This window comes from Phodopus roborovskii, unplaced genomic scaffold (assembly GCF_943737965.1).
Source record: "Phodopus roborovskii unplaced genomic scaffold, PHOROB, whole genome shotgun sequence".
NCBI classification, from domain to species: domain Eukaryota; kingdom Metazoa; phylum Chordata; class Mammalia; order Rodentia; family Cricetidae; genus Phodopus; species Phodopus roborovskii.
This window is the reverse complement of record NW_026126418.1, coordinates 31,174,340-31,199,506: the sequence shown is the minus strand read 5'-3', so window position 1 is coordinate 31,199,506 and position 25,167 is coordinate 31,174,340. Positions and strand designations below refer to the sequence as shown.

The window sequence follows — 25,167 nt, the reverse complement described above, 5'->3', positions numbered from 1 at the left end:
TTAAGTTTGAAGTTACCTAATTTTCTGTCTACTGTTTCCTCTGTGTCCACATCAAATGCTTTGTCTTTGGTGGTCGGCAGTCTGGTAGACGGGTTTTCCTAGTAGGTGTGAAACTGTATGTCTAAGTAAAGGACTCTATGTGCTTTGAAAATGACAATTAATAGAACTAGAAACAGGCCTCAGTGGTTAAGCACACTGTCTGCTCTTTCGGGGGACATGGGTTCAATTCCCAGGTTCCATATGGTAGCTCACAACCACATGTAATTCCAGTTCCAGGGAATCTGATGCCCTCTTCTGACCTTCATGGGCACCAGGCATATGTGTAGTATACAGACATATGTGCAAGCAAAACACCCATACATGTACAATCTTTAAAGAAAAGAAAACAAAAACAATCAGCAATGACAATACATCAGAAAGCCTTGACTATCCAAGCAAAACTCTGAAGAGTCATTTAGAAATGAACACTTATTTTGAAGGCTCACTTTTATTTACTACAAAGAGCTCACTCTTTAGGAAGACCCATGGAGTTGAAAGCAGAAGCAAAGGGGAAACACTCCAAGGCCATAGTAGTGTAAACAGAGACCACTACCATCACTAGGCCATGTAGGACACTGCATGTTTGGTAAGGGTGAAAGTATTAAAGAAATTTCTCTTTCCCATCTTTCCCAGGGCTGACTGGGGCTGGGGTAGAGGTAGGCTCAACTTAGCTTCTCTTCATCCTTGCTGATGTAACTCAATGAGCCGACCTGCAAACACAGCCAGTGTCCCGATGAGACATACCAGCATAAAGACTCCGAGAAGAATGTGGTCCATCACCATAGCAACATACTTCCATTCCTCAGATGCCTGGGAGGTAAAAGGACATAAGACAGGAATTCCTTAAGAGGACATGGACTCATAGCATCCCCTACTGGCCTGACCTCCAATATTTAAATCTCCAAGCCTTAACACTTGAAGCTGATATTATGATCTTTAGTTTTTGTGTAATTATTTTACACCAAAATTAGTTACTAAAGTGGCCTAGGGGTAGTCAACACAGCATATCCGAGGTCAGTAACTATAGCATGAAGCTAACTCATTGGTCAGGTCAAACCCACCTGCCACACTCATGCTTTTGATCATGTAAACCCAGAGGTATGGACTCAAAGCCACAATGCTTACGTTATTAGACTCCTGGTCTGACTTCATGGTCTCCGCGATGTACTTAACGCCCTCGATGGCACTTTTCACCTCGGGGTGTTTGATCAGCGGAGAGTGGAAGCCTGCAGGTGGAGGCCCCGGCTTCCCAGAAATGTCAGAGATATCTATGTCTTCTGTAAAAATCTTTTTCTCTTGTTTATCTCTGGATGGTCTTTTCATTGTGGAGAAAAACATAATGTTTGGGATCGTGTCGATAAAAACCTAACATAAAAAAGAAATACAAGGCATGAGACTTCTTGTCAACATTTCAAGAACCTCTGTCATTGAATCAGCAATGCAATCTTGGGCAAATCACTCAGCATCTCCAGGCCTCACTCTCTTGTCTAGGACTGCACTAGAGGTCAAGGACCACACATCTTTCTGCTGTAGTCTACCACTGTGATTATGTAATGTGAGCAGTTTGCCACTGGAGGGAGCCTGTGAGTAGCCACCAAGGCTGCATTACCAGACTTGCAGGCAACAGAAAGGTCCTGGCAATGTCTTCTTGGGACCATATGATTAAAGACCAGTCCTGCAGACTCAAGTATGTAAATGTTTAGCCCCACAGAGCAACTTGACTGCTTTCTTCTGGTTTTTGTTCATGATGTTAAGTATACAGAGTCATCTAACAGGGACAGTTAGTGTCCTCCAGAAAGCCTACTGACACTATTGCCCTACAGTTTAGTACCTGTATGATGTATTTGGCTCAGTGGTACAGTGCTTTCCAATAATGTCTGGGGTTCTGAGTTCAGCCCCCAGCATGATCACAAAATTAATTGATTAAAATCAAAAGACATATGCGAGGTAGCAACACACTTTCAGTTCAATAATAAGTGTTTATGAGCACACTTTTCACATCAGGGCCCTCCTCTTTCTCCCTGCTCCTTGTTTTAGTCTCAACCGATGGTTTTTAACCAGTGAAAATAAACATGTCTATTCACAAATTTGGGAACACACCAATAGAAATCTTAAGAATGTCCTTGCTTGGTGTGGTGGCACACGCCTTTAATCCCAGCACTTGGGAAGCAGAAATAGATGGATCTCTGTAAATTAGGGCCAACCTGGTCTAGAGAGTTTGTTGCAGGGCAGCCAGGACTGCACAGAGTAACCTTGTCTCAAAAGAAACAAAAACAAACACACAAAACAAAAGAGAATGTCCAAGTGGTAAGACAGGGATCTATTCACTTCTAATCAGACTCCGTAATCTAATCGGAGTCTATAAGTGTGGGTGGGCTTTGTTCATTTTCCTTTTCTTTTGTCTCCAGGAAGACTGCTCCAGGCTCCCTAAGCCAGGATTGACTATCAGTCCTAACTGTCCTAACTGTCCCGGTGTTAGCGGGGAGCCTGTGCATCTTGGCGCTCACCTTCCGCACCCACTCGGGCATGATGTGGGTGCTGGGCGAACGGTGGTGTGTGTTGATGACAATGACGGTGATGATGATGGATGTGATGACAGACACCATGGTGAACAACATGTATTTCCCGATCAGAGGCACAGCACTGGATGTGGAAGGGATCAGCTCCACGATGACCAAAAGGAACACAGTGAGGGACAGTAAGACAGAAATACTCAGTGTCATCTTCTCCCCTAGAAAGACAAAAGGAAGAAATTCAACACCCACCTGTTTCTGAAACCCCAAGACTTCAGAATGCGACTGTAGTTGGATATGGGGCCATTAAGGAGACAACTGAGGCTAAAATGGGAGTGGGGAGATCCCTGGTGTCACCGTAGGGGACTTTGGACACAGACACACACAGGGGAGACCGTGTGAGGACATGCAAAGGTGTCTTTTGTGAGGCCAGGAGATCGGCCTCAGAACAGGGGAAGCCTGTTGGCTCCCTGCTCTCCATTTGAGCTTTCAGAGCTATGAAGAAACAAGCTGCTGTTGTTTGAAGCATGCCATCTGTGGCATTCCATCAAAGCAGACCTTGCACACTCATCTGCCACCAAACTGAGGTGAAGGAATGTGACCCGCATGTTCTCAAAGGTAATTCTGGGGATTTCTTTCCTGTGTGATCATAGTGTCTTAACTCTCCTGATAGCATCATGTGGCCGGTGTTTCCATCACAGGTTGCCAAGCAGCGGATGGCAACTTCGTTTCATGCCCTAGACTCCTTTTTGTTGGGACTCAGGGAAACAAGAGAGATTCTGGGCTGGCAAGCTAGACTCAGGGTGGAAGCTTGGCTAACCCTCAGGACTGGTCTTTCTGATAGCCAGCAGATGGCTGGGCAGACCAGGGCAGCCCAGAAATACATTCCTGTCAGTGCAAGGCCAGACTGGGAAAAAAAAAAAGACAAAGTCTGCCACGAAGGAGCTGTCCTCAGCATGCCCAGGGACTCCTGACCTCCCTGCCTCCTCTCCCTTTGGTCTAGAAAGTTTGTCTTCTTGCTCATTTCTTGACTTGTTTTATTTTTCATAGTAGGGATCCCCTTAAGACCCTGTCTTTCCTGAGGGCTCCGAGTCTCCGGAGTCCTGGCTGGGCAGGCAGCAGGAAGGTCTGGTGGGGTACTATAGAGAACCTTGGGCTGTTCTTGTTGGAGTCCCTGGGGGCATCTTTCCTATTACCCTGCCTGCTGATATGGAAGACCTCTCCATAGCCTTCCAGATGGTAGATGCACAGTCAGCCTTCTGTGTCTGCAAATTTCGCAAGAATTCAACCAGAGTCTGATTGAAAATATTCAGAAAAATTAAATTGTATCCATATTGAACATATGCCAACTTTTCTGTCCTAATTCCCCAGACAATACAGTATAATAACTATTTATGCAGCCTTTACAGCATATCAAGAAATAATTGTAAGTATCATAGGTTGTGCAGAGGTTCCATGTGACTATAATGCCATTTTATGTGAGGGACTTGAGCATCCTTGGATTTCTGGACCTGTGGGCATCCTAGAACTGGTCTCTTGTGAATACTGAGGAGTAACTAAAAACAGAAGATGCAGATTAAATCGTGGAATCCTCAATTCTACCCCCAAAAGAAGTTAAAATTACAAAATATTAAAGTTATCAAGTTATTATCATTTCTTACCTAAAACTACTACTATTTAGTTATGTAATGAGTCCCCATAACCACTTCATTATATAGTTATAATTCAGCATTTATAGGTGCTAATTAGCTTCTCATTGCTCTAGCAGTGTTTTCTCTACCTGCTTTCAGAAGTTTCATTTGATTGGGAAGTTGAAAATATTTATTTGCAAGTATGTGTTCTAAAAGGAGCATGGGGTGGGGGGGGGCAAGAGAGATGGTTCAGCAGTCAGGATCTCTGGCTGCTCCCAGCCAGCATCCACATTGATGCTTACAACCACCTTTAACTCTGGCTCCAGGAGAACAGGTGCCCTCTTTCAGCCTCTGGTAGCACCAGGCACACAGATGTAGTGTACAGACATGCATTTAGGCAAATACTCAAGCACATAAAAAAATGAAAATACGTTAGTAGGAAGTATGGGGTGTGTGGAGCTGAAGAGATAACTGAGCGGTCAGGAGTATTTGCTGCTCTTTTCTTCCAGAGAACCCGAGCTTGGCTCCCAGCTATGAGCTCCAACCAGATCATACTGTCCATCCGCACCCTGTCCACAGCAATGAGGATTTGGGTCCCTGTGCCTCTGTGAGCACATTTATTCCTGGCTGTCCCTAAAATAGCAGCATGAGCTCCCTAGCCTGTAGTCATGGCAACGGCACTCACCTGAGTCTGTGGGCAGGTAGAACACCAGGCTGGTTAAGAAGGAGAAGAGCAGGCAGGGAATGATGACGTTGACAATGAAGTAGAGGGGCAGGCGCTGCATGACGAAGTGGTAGGTGATGTCCAGATAGGGAGTGTTGGGGCAGCAGGAATAGAACACCCAGTGTTTCCAGCCCCTGGCTTCCTTGATCACCCACTCCCCACTCTCCATGAAGTTACTCAGATCCGGCTGGTCACTTTCCTGAGAAACAAAATGAAGTTTGCAAAGCCCCGCTACATCACCCTGAGGAGGGGGAGTGACATGGTAGCCATATCTCACTCAGAGGGTCTCTTCCCCAAGAGGGATGCTGATTGGAGTAATAGGGTCTATTTCCTGTAGCATGCTTTATATAATAAGTTAGGGTTATTCCTTTCAGCTCTACACTCACATCTCTAGGATACTTTAAAACACTGATATCTGAACCCCACTCATTCATTCATTCATTCATCAGAATTCTTGAGACAACACATAGCAAAGGGAATTCCTACTCAGTGCTCCCAGGCAGTGCATCAAGAACCTTGGCATTCAGTTGAAAGCCGTACAATAGATACGTCTCTCATTGCCAGTGGTGTCTGGAGCCTGCGATTGTCCAGAGGCTGACCTGTGGACCAGGGTGGCCCTATTCCTGAAACCAGCTTCATCCCAGAGGCCACCACCTACCGGATTGATTGCCACTACAGAGCCATCATAGGTCCAGGTGCCCAGCTTCATACTGCAGTTCTGCTCATCAAAGGGAAAATGGGTGACAATGATCTCACAGTAGCTTTTATAGATGGCTGGAGGTGTCCAGGTGATGTGGCCGGTGTAGTCCAGAAGCACCTTGGTGAATTTGACAATGGCAAAGTCTCCATCTGCACTATGGTTGGGATAAGAGAGGAAAATGGCTCCAATGTTGCATTCAAATCTATGGCTGTGCTCCCCAAATTTCTCTTATAGTAAGACTAATTGGAGGAATTGTCAAAAAGCACACATTCCTAAGCACTAGCCAAGCGGGGTCGTACATTCCTATGGTTACCGCACTCCAGAGGCTGAGGCAAATGGACTAAGATGCCTCAGTTAGTCTGGGCTACATAGCAAGACCTACACTTTCAATCAGTCAACGAACCAATGAAAGAGAAACCGCAGATTCCTGAGCACTAAGCAAGCCCCCAAGTCAGACTATCAAAGGAAGAATGTGGGAATCTACAGGCTTCAAGGAGTAACAGGTGGCAAGGGACCACTGCCCCTTAGCTTTCCTTTCTAGACCCCAGAGACTCTGGCAATATGAACCTCCATCTATGTACTTTGGGAGTTAACTGGAAGACCTGGAAATTTGAAATAAAACACTCTTAGCAGCTGAATACTGTGGGGGAGGATGGGGCCCTTCTGAGCACTGTTTAGAACTTGGGGGGAGGTCACAAACTCAGACGCCTCTGGCCAGCAGAGGTGGAGCAACTGTAGCCTAGAGGGTAAGGGCACAGAGCCCACCCCACCATGATGGCTTTTCAATACCAGGCTGCCCGGGATGCAATGTGAATCTCCAGATCCGACTCGGACACCTAGCTGGATCCCTTCTCAAGAAGCTGGAAACCTAGATCTTTTAAAACCCAAAGCTTGCTTTTCCTCTAGTTCTAAGGATTCAATAGGAGGTCTCCACACATTAGACAAATTCTCTAGCAGTGAACTGCATCACCAGCTCTTTTTTTAGCCATGGAGGTCCCCTTTGTGAGTCTGGAGAGGACCAGGGCTGTTGTGGAGCTCTCACTGAAGAGAAGACACTCTACAGATAGATACCACCAGCAACCGGGAATTTGGATCAAGCTAGAACCCCAACTATATCTGGGCGGTGTGTGATAGATGCTGGGAGGGCCGCCAGAGGGCATCGTTCTCATATACCGCCCTACCAGCCCCAGGAACAGCAGCAGTATGTGTGGGATCAGACTGCAAATCCTCTAGGTGACTGCGCACGCGCATGCTCCTGCTCCTGCCTTGGAAGGACGCTCTTTGAAATGAATATTCCCTGACAAATGAAGGGCATATGATAATAAACATGTCATTAAGCCAAGTGTCTTGAATCACATTATAATTTCATAACATGTAGTCTGTTGCCGAGCCCCGTGGATGGCGACCTAGGCATCCGGGTATTGCTGTTGGGATGGCATTCAAGATTCGATGAATAAGACCCCTGGGAGTTGAGAACCATTTGGTGGCGGGGGTGGGGATGGGGGTGGGGGGCGAGGAATTTGATTCCAAAGAACACAGAGATGGAGGTCCAGGTGACTCGGATGGTTGCCACACGCCCCACTGCGGCTCTCCGGGATTAATGTCCCCACCCACAGCCCTGATTCAATTTGGCTCCCATAATTGTTTCTATTCATAACATGGGACGCCATATGGCACCCCTTGCCTGTCAACGTGGCTCTGATTTTAAGGGTTATTTAATGCAAATGTTGGGGAAGTGCATGTGGCAGTCCTTTGGAGGGGACACTTGGCCCACTCTTCATGGCTTTGCTTACTTGTTATAGAGAACAACATCGGGCCGCCAGATCTTTTCCGAGGGGATGTGAATTTTTTTCACTCCGCCATAGTCATCTGGATTCCATTTCAAGTTGCAATCTACCCATTGCTAGAAAGGGAGACATTTCCCTAATTAGAACGCGGAATCAACGTCATATCTATAGTGATCCAGAGTCCCGATCTGCTAGGGAGGCTACAGCCAAGCTTTAGGAACACAATGCTCCCGGCTGATTTGTATTTTGGTGGAATTCACTCTTGCAAGTGCTAGCCCATACTTCAGAATGGGCCCTTAGTTGTATCTTTACAGAGGAATTAAGTTAAAATGAGGTCATTAGGGTAACCTCCAATCCAATCCTTATAAAAAGAGGAAATTTAAACACAAACACACATACTACACACACACACACACACACACACACACAAACACACACACCAAATACACAGACAGAAAGTTTAGTGAACATGACAACAGCTATCTACAAGCCTAGTAGAAAGTTCTGGAATAGATTCCCTCCCACAGCCCTCAGAAGGAAGCAACTCCAATGACACATTAACTTTGGAACATCTGGCCTCCAGCGCAATGATAAATTCCTGTTGTTGAAGCTTCTAGTTTGTATCCTTTGGCTGTAGCCTCCCTAGCAGATCCACACGGAGAAGAATAAACGTGAAAAGAGAACTCAAATCAAGCAGGATATGCCAGATATATGTGCTCCCCCACCCCCCAAGTGCTCCCCCCCCCCCACAAGGGACCTACTTTCAACATTTTGGTATTCGATCCTATTTCCTGGATTGATTTCATCAGGACCCAGGTTTGATTTTTAGGTGAAAAAAAACCGACCAGAGCCAACTACCCAGCTGTATTACCTGCTTCAGACGAATGTTGGTTGTCACAATCTGATTGACTTCATCCTGAAAATAGAGATGCCTGCTCTTTAGGACACGCATAGGGGAGAGGATCCAGTACGAGGGTGGATGACACACGGTGGGTGGCACAGGGAGCCCCCCAGCATTCATCTTACCACATTGATGAGCTGGATCAGCTGTAGGCCCACGGTGACCTGTACAATCTCACGGTGGTCCTCCACTGGCCGCACCACACTGCTATAGTCTTTAAATAGCTCCGCCACCAGACGGGTCTCATGTTCGGAGCCCAGAACAAGGCCAGCTGGGCAGCAAATGACATGTTTCTTGTCAGATGCTGTTCCCCATCTTGCACATACTCTCACCTGGCTTAGAGGCATAGCCAGCTAATGAAGGGCAGGCACACAGAGCCCCCGTCAAAGGCAGTCTGAGTCCCCTCCCAAACACAGTGTGGTCCTACCCAGAAACAGCTGGGTAGGACAACATATGTTCTCTCGAAAGGTGACCTTACTTAATGCAGCCCCTGGTGATACCATGTTTGCCAGGAGACCACACAGAAGGAAAAAACCATAAAAAGGCTAGCACAGGTGGTTTAGTCTTGGGACATGGTAAAAGACAACCTTGGACTGGCTGGCCTCCTATCTCAGGATGCCATGAACAGTTTAAAGTGGATGCTGGTTCACAACCTCTAGGATGATCACGGTGAACAAAAAGGAAAGTAATAAGGTGTTAGTGAAGTTATGGAAAACTTGAAGCCTCACACACTGTTGGTGAGAATATAGTAGGTTGAGTATCTCAACAATCTAAACTCAGAGTTACCATATGATTCAGCAAGTTCACTCCTGGCTGTACACCCGAAAGGTTAACTGCACCATGAACAATTCTCAGATGGTGGAAACAACTCAGTGTCACTAACAGATAAACGGATGCATAAATTGTGGTATATTCAAACAATGGAATTCCATGGAAGTGGAGAATGACAGGGAGAACAGAGCCACTTAATGGGATCAGCGTGTCCTTTGGAGATGACAAACGGGTTCCGACCAGGCAATGGTGATAACATCACCAAACTGTACTGTAAATGCTTCAGATAGTCAAATTTAGGTAATGTGTGTTTTACCTCATCTTCTACAAAGCACTGCTGGTAGAGCCAGTTAAAACAGAGAAAAAAAAATAAACAAAACCCTGTGCTTTGATGAATTGGTTTAGGACTTCTACTCAAATACAGTTCCCATCTTGGCTCTACCAGGTACCCCCTGAGTCTACTAAGGAAAGCTGACTGTTGTAATTTGACCTTCAGAAGCGGCATGAACTTGCCCAAGGTCATTCAGCTAGCAGAACCCTCACATTCCTTGTGGTTATCCCAAACCAACTCTTAATTTTATGAGTGTGGTGTGATCTGGCTGCAATCTCCTAAGTTTGTATACCTAGGAGCGGACACGCAATGCATTTACCCTGATTCGTGTAACCAGATATTACCTTTCCGAAGGCTGTTGCTGAGGCCACCATAACCTCTCTGGGCCAAGACAACTTTCGATGTTGAATGAATATGATGTGCTCGCTCGGGGCTGGAGAAATGGCTCAGAGGTTAAGAGATATGTTCCCTGTTTGTGCAGTAGTGTTAGTTTTCACTTAGAGCCTGGGTCTTTATGAAATGATTAATGCTGTGCAATGAATTGGTATGTTACATCCTACAGACATCTGTAATCCTCCTGAATCATTGTAATGGTTCAGCTGGCTTCACAGAGGAGAACTCTGAGGTTCAACTGGTAGCCATGCCCTCTCAGGTCCCCTCTACTTAGAGGCAGGATTATGAGCAGGCTGTTTTTTTCTTCTCTAAAGGTAAATCTCCATCTGGATTTGAAACTTTCGGCATAGCTTAAACATCTTCGCCGTGACTCTCATGGACCCCGACCTAGCCCCCACATCTCAGTTCTAGCTTCTTAACACTTTCTTAACCTCAAAATTTCCAACAGTATCAAAGAGGCCAACTAAACAGAACTTTCTCATAAAACTCTCCAAACTGTTGGCAAGTTGACGACCCTCAAGAGAGTGCTGTGTAAGACTTTTTTTTTTTTTTTTTTTTTTTTTCACACACTAGAAAGCAAGTCCCGCCTCATGGACCGCTAAGATGGGAGAACTGGGTGCTGTGTAAACACAGCAGCAATTGCAGTGTATTCAGCGAGCTTGGAGAGAGTGGCTCTGGCAGGAAAGAATGACCAATGCTAACAGGATAAATTCAGTCCCAAGTCCAAAGCATGCTTTCTGTATCACGTGGGTCTCACCTGTAGTCTCTGTGTGAGACTGTGCGTATTTGCACAGTATGTGGATATGCAACTACATACATGTTTACATGTATGTGGAGGCCTGGTGACACCTCAGATGTCACTTCTCATGGAACCACCTCTGGTTAGAGATACAGTCTCTCAGTAGCCTAAAATTTATCATGTAGGCTAGACTGGATGGCCCCAGAGCCTCAGGGATTTCCAGGGTTGTGATTACAGACATGAGCCACCATCTTGGCTTCTTAAATATGGTTCTGGGGACTGAACTAAAGTCCTGTGTTTTTAAGGCCAGCCCTTTACTTACTGAGCCATCCCACCAATCCAGTTGTGTTCATATCTAGGGAACCAGGTCCCTGGTTTTGAGAAAACGGGGTTCTGAACTGCAGTCAGTGAGCCAGTACCTACAGGATGGCTCCTAACTATGTATAATTCTACTTCCAAGGAATCTGACGCCTCTTCTGACCTCTGCAGTCACCAGGCACACATGGTACACATACATGCAGGCAAAACATCCATACTCATAACATTTTAAAAATCTTTTAAATGTTTTAAAAATAATTTTTCACTGAGTATAGTGTTTGCAAACACATGTGTACACATAATGAACCCGAATTGGTTGGATCGATTTCAAATTCCTCCAGATTTAATTGATCTGAGTTTAGATTTTTTTCTCTAACTTTGCTATTGAAAATAAATATGTATGTATGTTCTTTGCTCTTGCCTGGAAGGCCTGCATTTATTAGGGCATTGTTATTGTAGGAGAAGCTTCATGCTGTTGGCCGCCTTGCTCCCAGCAGGATGATATCACCAGTAAGCATTCATCGGAAGCAATCAACACATATCTCCTGTTTCCCTCTACCGGAAGTCTGGAGCTCCGGATAGCGTTTCAGCTGCTGTGATGTGACACATTCCAGAGAGGAGAGTAGGTCAAGGGCTATGCAAGGTTTCCTAAGTCCAACTCAGACTAAAACCTTTGCATTAGTAAGACCCTTAAAAAGTGAGGTGAGGTTCGAGGGCAGCACTATGTATTCATGTGGACTTTTAAAAAAAGTTTCTAAAGGTGAAAAAAAATGACAAAACATTTTCTCTGTAGAGACAACTTAGGCCTATGTTTATTAACAGGTTCCTTTCCTGGCACCTGTAGCTGCCAATCAATCCTCCTCATTCTCAGACAGATCTTAGATCGACCAAAGGCTCCTGAATGTTGTTATTTGCGACTATAAGTTACTGGTGAGTTCCAGCCTTGCAACGCATGCATCATCACCTACTAAGTTCGTACCCTGAACCTCGTGGTCAAGTTAACAAAATAAATAAATAAATAAGTGAATGAATGAATGAATAAATAAAATAACTAAAACAAACAAAAAGGCTTAAGTAAGTTTATGCTTTTGTAGTAAGACACATTCCTAGGTATCTTTGACCACATGCAGCCCTGGGGATGATGCTGAACATGCCTATTTGAACATGAAGGCAGTTCAGAATGCCCCCATGGTCTACCACTGGCCCAGACTGTACAAGTAACACTAGGGTGTCCGAATGGCTGAGTCTGGGACCAGGCAATAATAGAACAACCAGGATATCTTGCTTGTGGCCTTTGACTAAACAGCTGGGTAAACAAACTAAAAATCTATACTGAGGAGTCTGTTCAAGCCCACATCAAGAAACGACTGGTAGACAAGCCTGTGACTGGTGTGGCTACACATCCCGTGTTCCCCTCAAAGAAACCAGACTAAGGTCTGGGGTGTGTGGGGTGGGGTGGTGATGGTGGGGTGGCAGCACTATAGACTCAAAGGAGAGCCCCCTCCCCAGTGGCACTTACCGGAGCAGAGGCCTAGCAGCAGGAGGAAAGCCGGGAGCTCCATGGGCTGTGGGCACTGGTGTGACCTCCAGCAGCCAGCTGCCTAGCGGACTCCCTGGCACTCTGGCTGGAGCTTGGCTGCCAGCGTTGGAAGCCAGCTGACTCTGCAGCTATTGTCTTACACCACCTGTGTGCATGCATGACAGCTGAGCCACCCACAGCCACAAATCCCAGAGAGCTACTCGGGGCCTTCTGTGGCTACAGTCATGCAGCCTGGCTTTAAATGGTCACTATAATCATGCTGGGTGTGAGCTACATGAAAGTTTACATATATCTTGAGTCACGGACTTATTGCTTTGCTTTGTGCTGAAGATCAAACCCTGACCCCCCCCCCCACAGATGCTAGCTAAATATGGGCTAAATAAAAACAGCTCCAGTGAACTACACCCCCAGCCTTACATATGGAGTTTTGAAATTACATTTGTTTGTTCGCTTGTTTGTGTGAGGGTAGTGGTGGGTATATCATGGCACCTGTATAGGTCAGAGAACAATTTTCAGAAGTTGGTTTTCCTACTATGTGGGGTTCTGGGTATCAAGCTCAGGTCATCAGGCTTGGTGGCAAGCACCTTTACCTGCTGAGCCATCTCGCTGACCCATGAGTCAGTTATTAAGAGAAAATTTTGAGCACCAGTCAGTGGAGGCCATGGTCTGAGTAGACACCAGGTTGTGTAACTGCCCATAATCACATGGGTCCACACTCCCCAAACACGGATGCAATTCCGTGTCACAGTCAGGCAGAGCAGGCCTTCATCTTCTGTGCCTGCAGCAGTTTGGAACGAGTGGCTGGAGTTGAATTAGCTGCCTGAGAAGGCCAAAAATGGTCCTTTGCAGTCCTGAGTGACTCCCCTCCCCCATCTCCGCCGTCAGGTGGACCTTAGCCTACCCAGAGCTGTTAGCTGGGCCCTGCAGCCTGCACTTAGTGGGAACAGGCTGTCTGCCCCCGTGGCATTTTTTCCCGATTCCTGGTTCTTGCTGTCCCTTCTCAGCCTATTCTCCCTTGGGGAGGCAGAGAGCAGAATAGTTCAGCTTTTCAAGCCCTTTGTCTAAAAGATCCCTCCCTAAAAACAAGATTTGCTCAGCAGTGAGCTGCTGGCGATTGTTCACTCTCTCAAGCTTTAAAAAAAAAAAAACAAAACCGAACCCAGTTTCTTTGTAGGCTTGGAATGGGTTCCAGCAGAAAGCGGTGGTTAGACACCACCTCCCTGCTTCCTGCATCCCCTACTTCCTCCAGGGGCGGAGTCTTGAGCAAAGTCTCTTATCTTGAGCCTGAGGACAGCATCCAGTCAAATCATCCCATTCCACAGGGTCCAAACAAATGGACAAGGGACTTGTGGAACAGAGAACTGCAAGCCTACTTTATATTTTTCTGTTTAAATTATAGGATCAGTTTTCTCCCTTCTCTGACCCTGTGGCTGCCCAGTCCCACCAACTCCTTTCATCCTTCAGGAATCCTGTGACAGTTCTAGTGAGTCAATCCTGAGCAGACGTTCCCCGTGTTTGTCACCCTCTTCCTCCTAGAGCCTCAGCTGACACTCTGCTCATCCAGAGATTGAGGATGACAGTTTTATTAAATAATTTTCTATTCCTTAACATGGGTACTACTTTTCAGTCTCCAATATCAGATTTCTTGCCTTCATCTACAATGCTATTGATTTTAGAGTTAATCTTTATATTTAATTGTTTTTCATTAAAAAACACTTTTTAGATTTATTTTATGTGTGTGAGCATTTTGAGTGTATGTATGTCTATGCACCACATGTGTGCTTGCTGCCTGCAGAGGTCAGAAGGCATTAAATCCCCAGAGAGATGTGGATGATCACAAACCACATCATGCAGACACAGGGAACCAAACCTGTGTCCTCTGCAGGAACAAGTACTCCTTTGAGTTTTTTTTTGTTTGTTTGTTTGTTTTTCAAGACAGGGTTTCTCTGTAGCTTTGGAGGCTGTCCTGGAACCCACCCCGTAGACCAGGCTGACCTAGAACTCACAGAGATCCACCTGCCTCTGCTTTCCAAGTGCTGGGATTAAGGCAGGCGCCACCATTGTCCAGCTAAGAACAAGTACTCTTGACTGCTTAGTCATCTCTCCAACCTCTGAAGTTTATTTTTAACTACTTGGTCCCAATGCAAAGGACCAAGTTGTGTACTAATCACCCCTCGTTACTGAATGAATAAGCCCCCGAATGTCTATAGCTGTACACAATAAATAGTTTGTTTCCACTCCTGGAATTCTGAGTGGAGAGAAGGTAGCGGGGTGCCCACCTCCACATAATCACTCAAGGATTCAGAATGTCCCAAGCAAAGCCAAGGCTGCCATGGGGGTGGCATCCATCTCCCCCAAAACATCTCTGAGGGGAGTCTGTGGGCACAGGAGAATCTCTCTGGGGCTAACTGGCTTTAATTATCAAGTTGGCACAAGAAAGTGGTGAATGTAGGCAAGAAAGAAATCTGGAAATTTGGAACTTTTTTCTTTGAATTCCAAACACTAAGGGATAACATATAAAGAGTGCTTTGGGTTACAACTGCCCTTTTAGACTTCTCATTAAAGAGGGTGAAGGATGGGGGGGGGGAAGCAGGAAGAGAGGAGGGAGGAAGAACTAGGATTGAAATGTAAAAATATAAATTATTATGAAAATGTAAAAAAGTAAGAGAAAAAAAGCTTTAAAAATAAAAGAAACAAACAATTTAAATGAATAAAGCCATGATCAGATAAGGTCAAAGGGATGAGTGTAGGTAGAGAAGAAAATAACCCTTCAAGGCTTAGGAGGAAGTGCGAACGTATCGAGGAAGCCTGGGAACGAGGAAGCCAGAGGCAGAAAGAAAATGAAGCCCAGGGCCATCCTGGGTGGCCAAAGTGGACCTGAGCAGGGAGGAGGAAGGGTCCTCTGTGGCTGGGTTAACCCTGCTGACCTGACGGAGACAGTGTGGCCTGAGTATGGGGCTTAGCAATATGCAGGCCACTGGCCACTTTGGCATGCACAAAATCCCGGCCAGGGTGGATTTAAGAGGGACCGAACTGGATGGACACCTCTGCAAAGGGTGACGATGCGATGAGGTGGGAGCCAGTAGGGGCGACAGAGCAGAAACGTCGAGGGGGCCGTTGTGCCCCTTTATCCCCCCAAGGGAAGAAATCACAACATATGTTCGTGAGGGTCACGGGTCCAGGGACAGTGACAATGTAGCTAGGAGCAGAAGGAAAGGGACATAAAAATGTTTCAGACATGAGATTCATTTCTATAACTTGCAAAATAAACAATAAAATCTCATCCTACTCAAAAAGTGGAGCTCTACCCTTTCATGTCCCATGGCTTTAGAATATGATTTTTTGTTTGTTTGTTTGTTGTTGTTGTTGTTGTTTTGAGTACACCGTAATTTGCCTAAGCAGCTCTTTATCCTTGAACACTTGGGTGGCTTTCTTTACTCTGCTGTGTGCATTAGCTTTGAGACAAAATTATACAGTGAGCCACCTCTCCCGGGTGTTGCTTAGGGCACACTCCCCAAAGTAAAAGTACTTAAGTGACCTCTGTGCGTACCAGATCTCCTGAACCTCTAGCAAGGACCACGGGTCACTTAGGTGTCTCTTCCTGGGACCTCCCTGTGACTTCCACATTGCCCTGTGATGGTGGCATCTGCAGAGTGAGACAGGGTCTCTTTGCTCGCTGCTGTAGCTTCAGCCTGTTGATGGGAACTCAGTCATTGTGAGGAGTAAATGGAGGCAAATCATAATTCAAAAGTAGAGAGGCAGGGCGTGGCAGTGGTTCCAGGTCAGCCCAGGCTATCCTCAGACCACACTGGTTCCTCAGCCTTTGCAGAATGCTGCTCAGCAGCCCAGCGGCCAGCAGGTGGCAACAAACAGTCATTAAAGTGGTGGTAGAGCCCTCTCTGAAAGGGCTGGTTCTCCAGCCTCAGATGCCTCCTGAGGTCCCCACCCCTGGAAACACCAAGCCAGACTCCTGCAGCTCAGGTCATTCCCAGGGAGTGGCAGGCTCCCCTTGAAAGGGTCAGCTGGAGTCCCCCTCAACTCCTGCCATTGCTCAGCATGAAGTCCAGAGTAACGGAACAGGGGGCTGGAAAGCTAGCTGGCTGGGATGAACTTGATATTTTCTTCAGGCCAGGACAGATTTTATCCAGTTTACACCAAGTGACCTGCCTCTGTCAGGGCGGTGGTCTGTCAGAAATGCCCAGGCTTTAAATGCTATTTTGTTATTATTGTTGTTTTGAAGTTTGGTTTGTCAGATGGGGTCTCTCTACATACCCTAAGCTGACCTCAAACTTGTGATTCCCCTGTCTCATCTGCCTGAGTGTTTTTATTTACACACGTGTGCTATCAGATCCACCTTCACCCCCCAAACACACAGACATGCTCTGAACCCTGCAGGTCAGGCTGATAGTTTTGTGATAAAATGGACCACATGATGTTTCCTATGAGACACGAACCAGACTTACCAATTCATCGGGGACCTCCCACTCCTAGAGTGGTTCATAGCAGTAGGCATGCATGGCTGTCTAGTCCAGTTCTAATCTCTACAAGGAAGGAGAGCATCAGTAAAGCCAGACAGAGTTCTGCTCTCTCGTTTTTTGTTCCCACAATAGTTCAGCAGGGTGCTGCTACCGCTGATGTGTCCAAGATCACAGGTTGCAAGTTGCAGACTCACCAGAATTTGATGTTTCTTTGTGTGTATCGGTGCTCATGTGTCTGTGGCATGTGTGATCACATGTATGTGTACATGCAGATGCACACACAAGTGTGTTGGGTAGTTAGAGGCCAACTTTCTCACTCATTCTTCGCTGTCTTCTTTCCCAAGGCTGTCCTGGAACTTACTATGTAGACCAAGCTGGCCTTGAACTCTCGGCGATCCACCTGCCTCTGCATCCCAGGTACTGACATTAAAAGTGTGTACCACCTTGTTTCTGGAGATAGGGTCTTTCACTGAACATAAAACCCACAGATTAAGCTAAATTGTCCATTCAGCAAACTGCAAGGACTTGTCTCTATCTCCCCCACTCATGGACACCACAAACACAGGGGACCATGCCTGGCTCCTTACATGGGCGCCTCCTGCATTCAGGTCCTCATTCCTGTGTGGCAAACACTTTGCTCACTGAGCCATCTCCCCAGCTCCAGAATCGATGTTTCTGATGCCAATGATGATCCATCCACTACACTCAGGGTTCAGATTGCATCTAAGCCAAGAGTGAGCCTCATGGCTCAAAGGTAGCCTTTCTTGCTTCCCATCCCTACTATTATATATAAAATTCCACTTTGATTTTACTTGTAGAAGGCAAAAATAACTGCTTGGTGCTGGCAATTTTTTATGTCAATTTGCCCCAGGTAGCATCATTTTGGAAGAGGGAACCTCAATTGAGAAAAATGCCCAACTTGATTGACCTGTGGGCAAGCTTGTGGTGCATTTTCTTGATTTATGACCCAGAGGGCCCAGCTCATTGTGGGTGGTGCCACCTCGGGGCTGGTGGTAGAACAAGCCATGAGGAGCAAGCCAGCAGGTAGCACCCACCTCCTCCAAGGCCTCTGCTTGACTTCCTGCCTGAGCTCCTCTATCTACAGAACTCCATTGGATAATGCAGTATGATACAGAACTCTAGGCTGAAATAAACCCTTTTGTCCCCAAGTTGCTTTGGGCCATGGTATTTTATCACAGCGAAATAAACCCTAACTGAGACCGCAGTGAACAGGAATTACAGTTGGGCAGAGCCCCTTGGACGATGCAGGAAATGCTTTGGTGGGAAAGGACTGTTCTGCCTCCATCTTCACAATCCCTGGATCAGGCACACACCAAGACAAGGGAGTCTCCTGTTAAAGCTGAACGAGTTGTCCCTTTCAGAGTCCCTTATGAACTATTCTTTGTTATGAGGGTGTCAGTAACAGCAATCTGCAAAAACCGCTGGTGCCTGGGCGGCTGTGTTGAATGACAGTGAATGGGGGTAGGTTCGCTAGCTCAGGCTGGGCAAGCAGGGAGGGAGGATGAGCTGGACAATTTAACAGAGAAGCCTGAGTGTTCGTTTTAAGGAACGTTGGTAGATATTTAAAATACACTCCTACTTTTGGCATTTTCTCAAGAGAGATAAAAGATTTGCTCTCTATTCATTTGTTTGCTTGCTTGTTTTCCTGGACTGGAGCAATTCAAAGACAGGACAAAGAAGAGCCCTGGATTTGTGTTAGTTACATAAGCAAACTTTAGTCTTTGCTATGATTTAGAAAAGTCAAAATCATGAACATTTCACCCTCCATTTGTCAGCTGCCTGAGTTTCTATTCTGAGAGGTGTGAAATGTTAAACATTGTTATTCACTTGTGTTCCTCAAATAACGTTTAATTAGTTTCAATTTGGACTAAGAATATTCTGCTGTTGACACGCTGACAAAAACTATCAAAAAATAAAATTAATGAAGAATTCTTAAAAACTTCACACTAATAGTACAGTATTTTATATCTACCTCACCAGGAACAGATAATTTAATTATTTTTAAAAATTTTGTTTTTTAAAGAGTTTTCTGACAGAAAGAATTGCATAGGTAAAGAAGTCACCTCAATGTTATTTTTCAACCTGGCTGTATTTTTTCACAATGGGATTTTTTTTGTAATCTTGCAGTTAAATTAATCATATTAATGCAAGAAACACAATCGAATCTTCAATTGTGGCTATCATTAGCCTTTGGAAATGCATCTAGCTGGATGATCACTGTTTCCATTATGCCCTGGAGTAACGATCTAACCCTCCTAAAATATTGCCAGATGAATGCTTACCGTACTCCCAGAATATATAAAGTAGACGCTGCGACACATGTGAAATCAATGCTAGAGTGTTAATGGAATCCCTCTTTCTCTTCCTTCTGTCTTCCCAGACAACAGAGCTGGCTGTCTCCTCATCATCTATGCAGAGTTCTAACACCTGCAAATCCTTTTGGCTAAAAGATGGACAGCTATCAAAGAGTTGGTCCTCCAGGGGATAGCCCTAGGCCTGAATCCCTTTGAGTAACAGTCTGGAAAAGATCAAAGCAAATTCTCCCAGGGCTTCTGATACAGAATGGGCATGTTTGTGGGGACTCTGCACGTGACCATGATCTAAGCTTGCTCCGAATTGGCAGAATGATAAATGCAAGGGCATATTTCTTTAGAAAGGCCAGAGTACGCTTGACAAGCGCTTATAGTCTCACAGTCATGGTTTTCTGAAGTCTGTGACTTGACTTGGGAATGCATCAATGACAGGGAGGATGGGCTTGTGTGTGAACATACAGTGGGAAGGGTTAATAGGGCTCTGTGTGTGTGTGTGTGTGTGTGTGTGGGAGGATAGTGCATGCTTATTGATGGTGTATGTCCTTTCTTAGAGTACAGGTGATAGCTCCACAGGTATCTAACTAGACTTTTCAAGGCCATGTTTCCTCAAAGCACTATTTTCATTTGCCATATTAATTTTAAGTACGTTGACCTCATTAGTCCCTTACATGACCCATAATCAGTGCTATTTATACCACCACCCTCTATGGATCCCTTCTGTGTGCTGGTCACTGTCACACTGGCAATTCTCTGCATGCAGGGGTGGGGCATCTGAACCCTCTACAGGGAGCATTGACGATTATGGTTGAAGATGTGGAGAAAAAATTAATTTAACCATTTGTTTAATGTGCTGCCAATTCTTTATTTAATTTTCCACGAAGCAAATAGAATTATGCATTAGCTATGTTATGACTAAACGCCAAATGTTGATTAATACTTACAGTGATAGAATAACAATGTGTAAACCAAGAGATATGTCTGCTTAGCTGCCAGACTTCCAGCCAGAGAACAACTGGTAATGGAGAGAAAACCATCCCAGGAGGCTAGAAAAAGCAGAGAGGAGGGAGGGACACAGCCCCGCCTGCTCAGTCCTCCAAAAGAAGAGGAGGGGGAGCAAGGGGAAGGCGGAGGAAGTAAATGAGAGATCCCATAGAATGGGGGACAGGCTTCTCAGAAGGCTACTGTCCTGCTGGACTTGGGGGAAATGCCATGTCTTCCCCAATACCCAGTCTCCTAGACGAACTCTACACATTGCTTTATCTCCTCCACTCCATCTGCAAAATGTCAGGTGTAAAACAGGTTCGTTTGAAACTGTCCTTTTCTCCCTCATCTTTATCCAAGACAAGCCCTCACTCTCAGAGAACAGTGGGCGGATTCCAGGGACCCTTTTAGCCTCTGGACAGGGTCTCCTGAAGCCTAGGTTCCAACTTGTTAGGTAGCTTGAGGGTGTCCTTGAACTCCTGATCCTCCTGCCTTCACCTGCCCTCCAGATTTTTTAAGGTCTGAGAATGTATTAATAGCTCAGTGCTAGAGTATATTTGTGCAAGACCCTGAATTCAATCCTCAGAGGAAAGGGGGTGGGTGGGAGGAAGAGGGAAAGAGAGAGATTGTGCACAGGCTTTCTCAGTGCAGAAAAAGCCTCTTCATATGGTTTTCTCTGCGTCAACAGTTGTTCTCTGGCTGGAAGTCTGACAGCCGTGCACACACAGTTCTTGGTTTGCACATTGTTATCCTGTCACTATGAGTACTGATCGACCTTAGGGTAGTCAGTTACTGCAGAGCAAACCCCACCGGAAAGTTTCCTCAACCCTAACCCTCCTCTAGAAGACAGAGCGCCACTCAGCACAAGGACTTCCTGCCCGCTGTGTCTGGACTTTCCTTCACTCCTCCTATAAAAGCCGTCTGCACCCCAAAAGCCCCTGGATAGAGACTTGAGATGGGGGTCTCCCCTGATCCCTCCACCAGGTTGTCACGGAACAGCAAGCAGTGCAGACCTCAGATTTTGATAACAGAAGCAATAATGGTTGCATTATTTTGTGCAGACTGGCCCTTTTCTCCGTTTTCCTCTAAAATTGCTTTCAGAAGTAGTTAATCTTGTTTTGATAAAATTCAACTCCATATTGCTTGCTTTGCATTTCAAGAAAAGTAAAGGCAGCTTTGGCTGGTGCTGGGGGCCCTGTCCCCAGAGTAGTGGACAGCTTCCAGGGACCCTTAGCTTGGTGACAGTCTCTCATAGCCTAGGCCAGCTTCTAACTTGCTATGCAGCGGAGGATGTCCTTGAACTACTGATCTTCCAACTTCTGCAGATCGACTTCCAAGCTTCACGGCAGTGATTCTTAAAACAGAGCACATTGAACCAGCATGATGGATCAGCTAATAAAGATACCTGCTGCGGAGCTGATCCACGAGAGTTCCGTCCCTGAGACCCACTTGGTGGAAGGAGAGAACAGCTTTCCCAAGTTGTCCTCTGCTGCATACACACATTGGCGTGTGCACACAGAATAAATGCAATAAAAAGAATTAAAAGAAAGAGCGCTTCAAGTCCTGCTCCTTAAAAATGTAATTGGAGACTGTTTCCCCGGGGAAAGAACACCGCCCAGTTAGGAGGGTAGCATTTGCAGGGTAGCACTTCTTGTCCGAAGGCTATTAGTGTGTTACTTGAAGAGACGAGATCGTGTTGTTTCTTAGAACAGCCGCATAAGGATATATTCTCAGGGGTGACTCTGTGATCAGCATCCTCAGGGGCATACATCCATGTGTACAGTGCACTTGGCCCATATACATGGGAACCAAGGCTCTGCAGATCCCTCCTGGAGAGGAAGCAGGCCATCTGCCTCCTTCCCTATGGTTTCTGAAGGGCAAATGTGCACGCAGAAGAACTAAGCCGAGGAAGGCAGAAGGAAGTCTGTGGGTGGAGGTAAGCCAAGGGAGACCTGGGAAGCAGGTTGGGAGACCGAGAGGTTGCTGCAAGAATGCAAGGGTGTTTCCTGGGAGTCAGCACCATCCAGATCTTTGCTGCATCTTTGCGATGAGAACCTCCAAGGGACAGGTTAGGTACAGGGGGCAACAGAAAGGAAAGACAAGCAGGGTTAAGGAGAGAATTCAACAAGGCAATCAGAGCTTGCGATCGTCACACTTTCTCAAAGCCATCCTTCCTTCTGTATGAGACCAAGATAAATGCAAATAGACCTACGTCTCTGCCGTGCCTGGGGGATCACTTGGGACACCAGTTTGGGGACCTAAATTACAAGATCATTTTCATCACCTTAAAGTCGCCTGGTTTGTTCATGGCCTGTGTTTGTGTTCTCAATCTGCCTTTTCAAAGCTGCACTCATTTTCAAAACTCCACGTGGGCAGCAGTCAAGGATGGGTCTGATGCTCCCCAGCTAATGATAAAAATTCCATGCTAAAGTTCCCCAGTCTCCCCAGGAAAGAATCCAGAATTAGCAATCTGGCTGTGACAACCGAGGCATGTGTCCCCACACTGGCAGTGTACCATGCCTGAGCAATCGGCTTGTCCTCAGTCTGAGGAGGATTGGCCTGGGGTGAGCAGATGATGCCTGGTCCATCATTCCCTTGTACTCCTCTCCCATCTGCAAAGGCTGCCTGCACTGCTTTCTTGGAGACCTCTGTGAACATCAGAGCCGCAACTCTGTCCCTTGCCCCAGTGGTGGTGCTATGGTTTGATCATTTGGACATATCTGTTCCCAACACCCAGAAGATAAAAGGCAGGAAATGTGCAGTTCCTATTCCCATGATGGGAGTGCCTAGACCACATCATGTAACTGTAACAGGGAGTCCATGGGATCCTGGAGGCAAACATAGGGTAGGGTGCCCTCAGGCTCAGGGGCTGGGCTGGGCTGGCACAGCACATGCTGAACACTGCCTGTCCTAGGATAGACTCCCTCCTCACCACCAACTGACCACAAGCCAGTTCACATCTACTGCTGCATGTACCAGAAGTTCCCTGAGATTACCACCCGCATGACAGCTACCCACCCTACCCACCACCCAGAGGGAGTGCATTTCCTCCCAGCCTGGCTATTCCTGAGCAAAGAATATGAAACTAGATAAAGGAAAAGGCTCTAGGGCTTTGGTCAGAGGTTTGGAAAGTTCTAGTAGTCTGAAAAAGTGACAGTTGACCCACCAAGACCCAAGGCAGGGTCAGGGGCTAGGGGTTCAGGGAGAGAAGAGCCAAGGACTCTTGTATTTTCTGAGTGGTTGAGAGGCCCTCCCGAGTCAGCCCTCTAACTTGCTGATTTTTCTATAAACAGCCCTCCTCTTCCGGAAGACAGAAGTGAGTTTCGCTTCCACCCACGCTCAGGATGTTAAAACATTTGAAGGATGATTTGTTCTGGACCGCAGTGGGGTGGGGCTACCCATGTGGAGGCATTCCATTTCTTTCCCTCCAGGTGTATGCCATGTGGCTAGGGTTATGAGAGCAGCGGGGGTTTTAACTGGCTTTGGAAGTGGCCATTTCCTGGCTTTGGTGCAGTTAAAGGGAGCCCTGGGTTGCTAGGCAGCCGGAACAGTCTCCATACTTCATTTCCTTGGGGGCTGACTTTGGAAAGTGGCTGTAATGCACTCACACATTTGGATATGCTCCCTGCGGCCGGTGGGGTGAGCCAGGCCCTGACAGGGTGCAGGGGAGAGCCAGCTCCTGCACCCAGACTGAGCTCAGCTTCTTGTTGAACAGAAGCCACTAAAGACAGGAACTCAAGGACAATAATGTCCTTTTGTGCCTTTGTCTGGGGCACCTCATTAAGGTAGAGACCAGCCTGGGCTTTGGCAGGACAACCTCTTCCTGTGTTCCAGAAGAACATAATTGACTACAAAACCCTTTTTTGATGTCACCGCTGCCAGATACAAACCCAATTAGCCACAGAGCTAACTCAGATGCATCCTGGGAACATGGAAATATCACGTTCTACAGCTAATCAGACCCATGGAAGGATGACACATCTGGATGTCATCAGCAAGGGGCTTCTGGGGACATGAGGGGCTGGGTGCTCTTAGAGCCTCCTACCATCAAGGGTGAATTACAAGGTTCCGGAGCATTAATAACCAGAGACTGCTCCTGTCTACAGTAGGCCTCTGGGTCTCGGAGCATCACTGTTTTATTCAGAGACCATTTAAAAAAAAAACTTGCTCAGGCTTTAATTCCAGCAGTTTCTCGGTGTCTCCCACAGGCCTCCACGAGTTATGTGATTGATTTGACATCTTGTACGACTGCTCTCCCAAAGACCAAGGAATCCCTCTTTGTGACTCTCCTGAGACACCAAGTCACTTCAAGGGTTATAAGAATGTTCTGGTCCACCCTGTGTTGGTTTGCACTACTAACAACGACAGAAGTCCCTACCAGGGATAATAGGGGTAAATGTCACTGAAAAGGGCAAATGTAAAGGGAACAATGCCTGGGTTTTGACTGGTCAATATAAAGGGATGGTGGTCATTAGTCGTAGTGACATGAAGCACAATGCTGGCAGAGTCACTACAGTTGCTGGGCACCTGGCTTATGAAATAAAAGCCCCACTTAGAAGTAACTATCAATGTAGAACATTTAAGCTTGAACCAAAATGCCCAAAAGCCATTCAGAAGGCTGGTTGGTTCAGGGACTTCCCATGACATGGAGCTCTACTCTGGTTGGTGACCTTATCTTGGATGTCTTCAGCTACCCACATAACATGTCCATCCTTGCTGCTGCTCTGGTGGAGTAGTGAGTAGCAGGGGCATGTGTGAGGCCTGGAGGCCTATACCTCTCCCTCCCTACCACATGCAGATTTTGTCAGCAGATGTTTTCGTGGTCTAAGTGTGGTGGCTGTGGCTGTGGCTCTGGCTTCTGCCGGGCAGATAGCATTTGGAAAGAAGTACGCTTGACTTGGCTGTGATGAATCCATGCTGTCATCACAGCATTTGGGAGGCTGAGGCAGGAGTTGGAGCCTGAGTTGGAGGCCAGCCCGAACTGCATG

At 46.4% G+C, this 25,167-nt stretch overlaps 1 protein-coding gene across 1 annotated transcript; it reads right to left on the bottom strand.

The window, feature by feature from the left end:
- Positions 1-645: 645 nt before the first annotated feature.
- Positions 646-12,512, bottom strand: Chrna1 (cholinergic receptor nicotinic alpha 1 subunit). Its single transcript, XM_051184460.1, has 9 exons — positions 12,367-12,512; positions 8,421-8,566; positions 8,266-8,310; positions 7,401-7,510; positions 5,566-5,761; positions 4,869-5,106; positions 2,547-2,770; positions 1,165-1,404; positions 646-849 (listed from the first exon to the last, which is right to left on the bottom strand). The coding sequence occupies exons 1-9, from the start codon at positions 12,407-12,409 to the stop codon at positions 718-720; spliced, it is 1,374 nt and encodes a 457-aa protein (XP_051040417.1). The 5' UTR covers positions 12,410-12,512; the 3' UTR covers positions 646-717.
- Between the last annotated feature and the right edge of the window lie 12,655 nt (positions 12,513-25,167).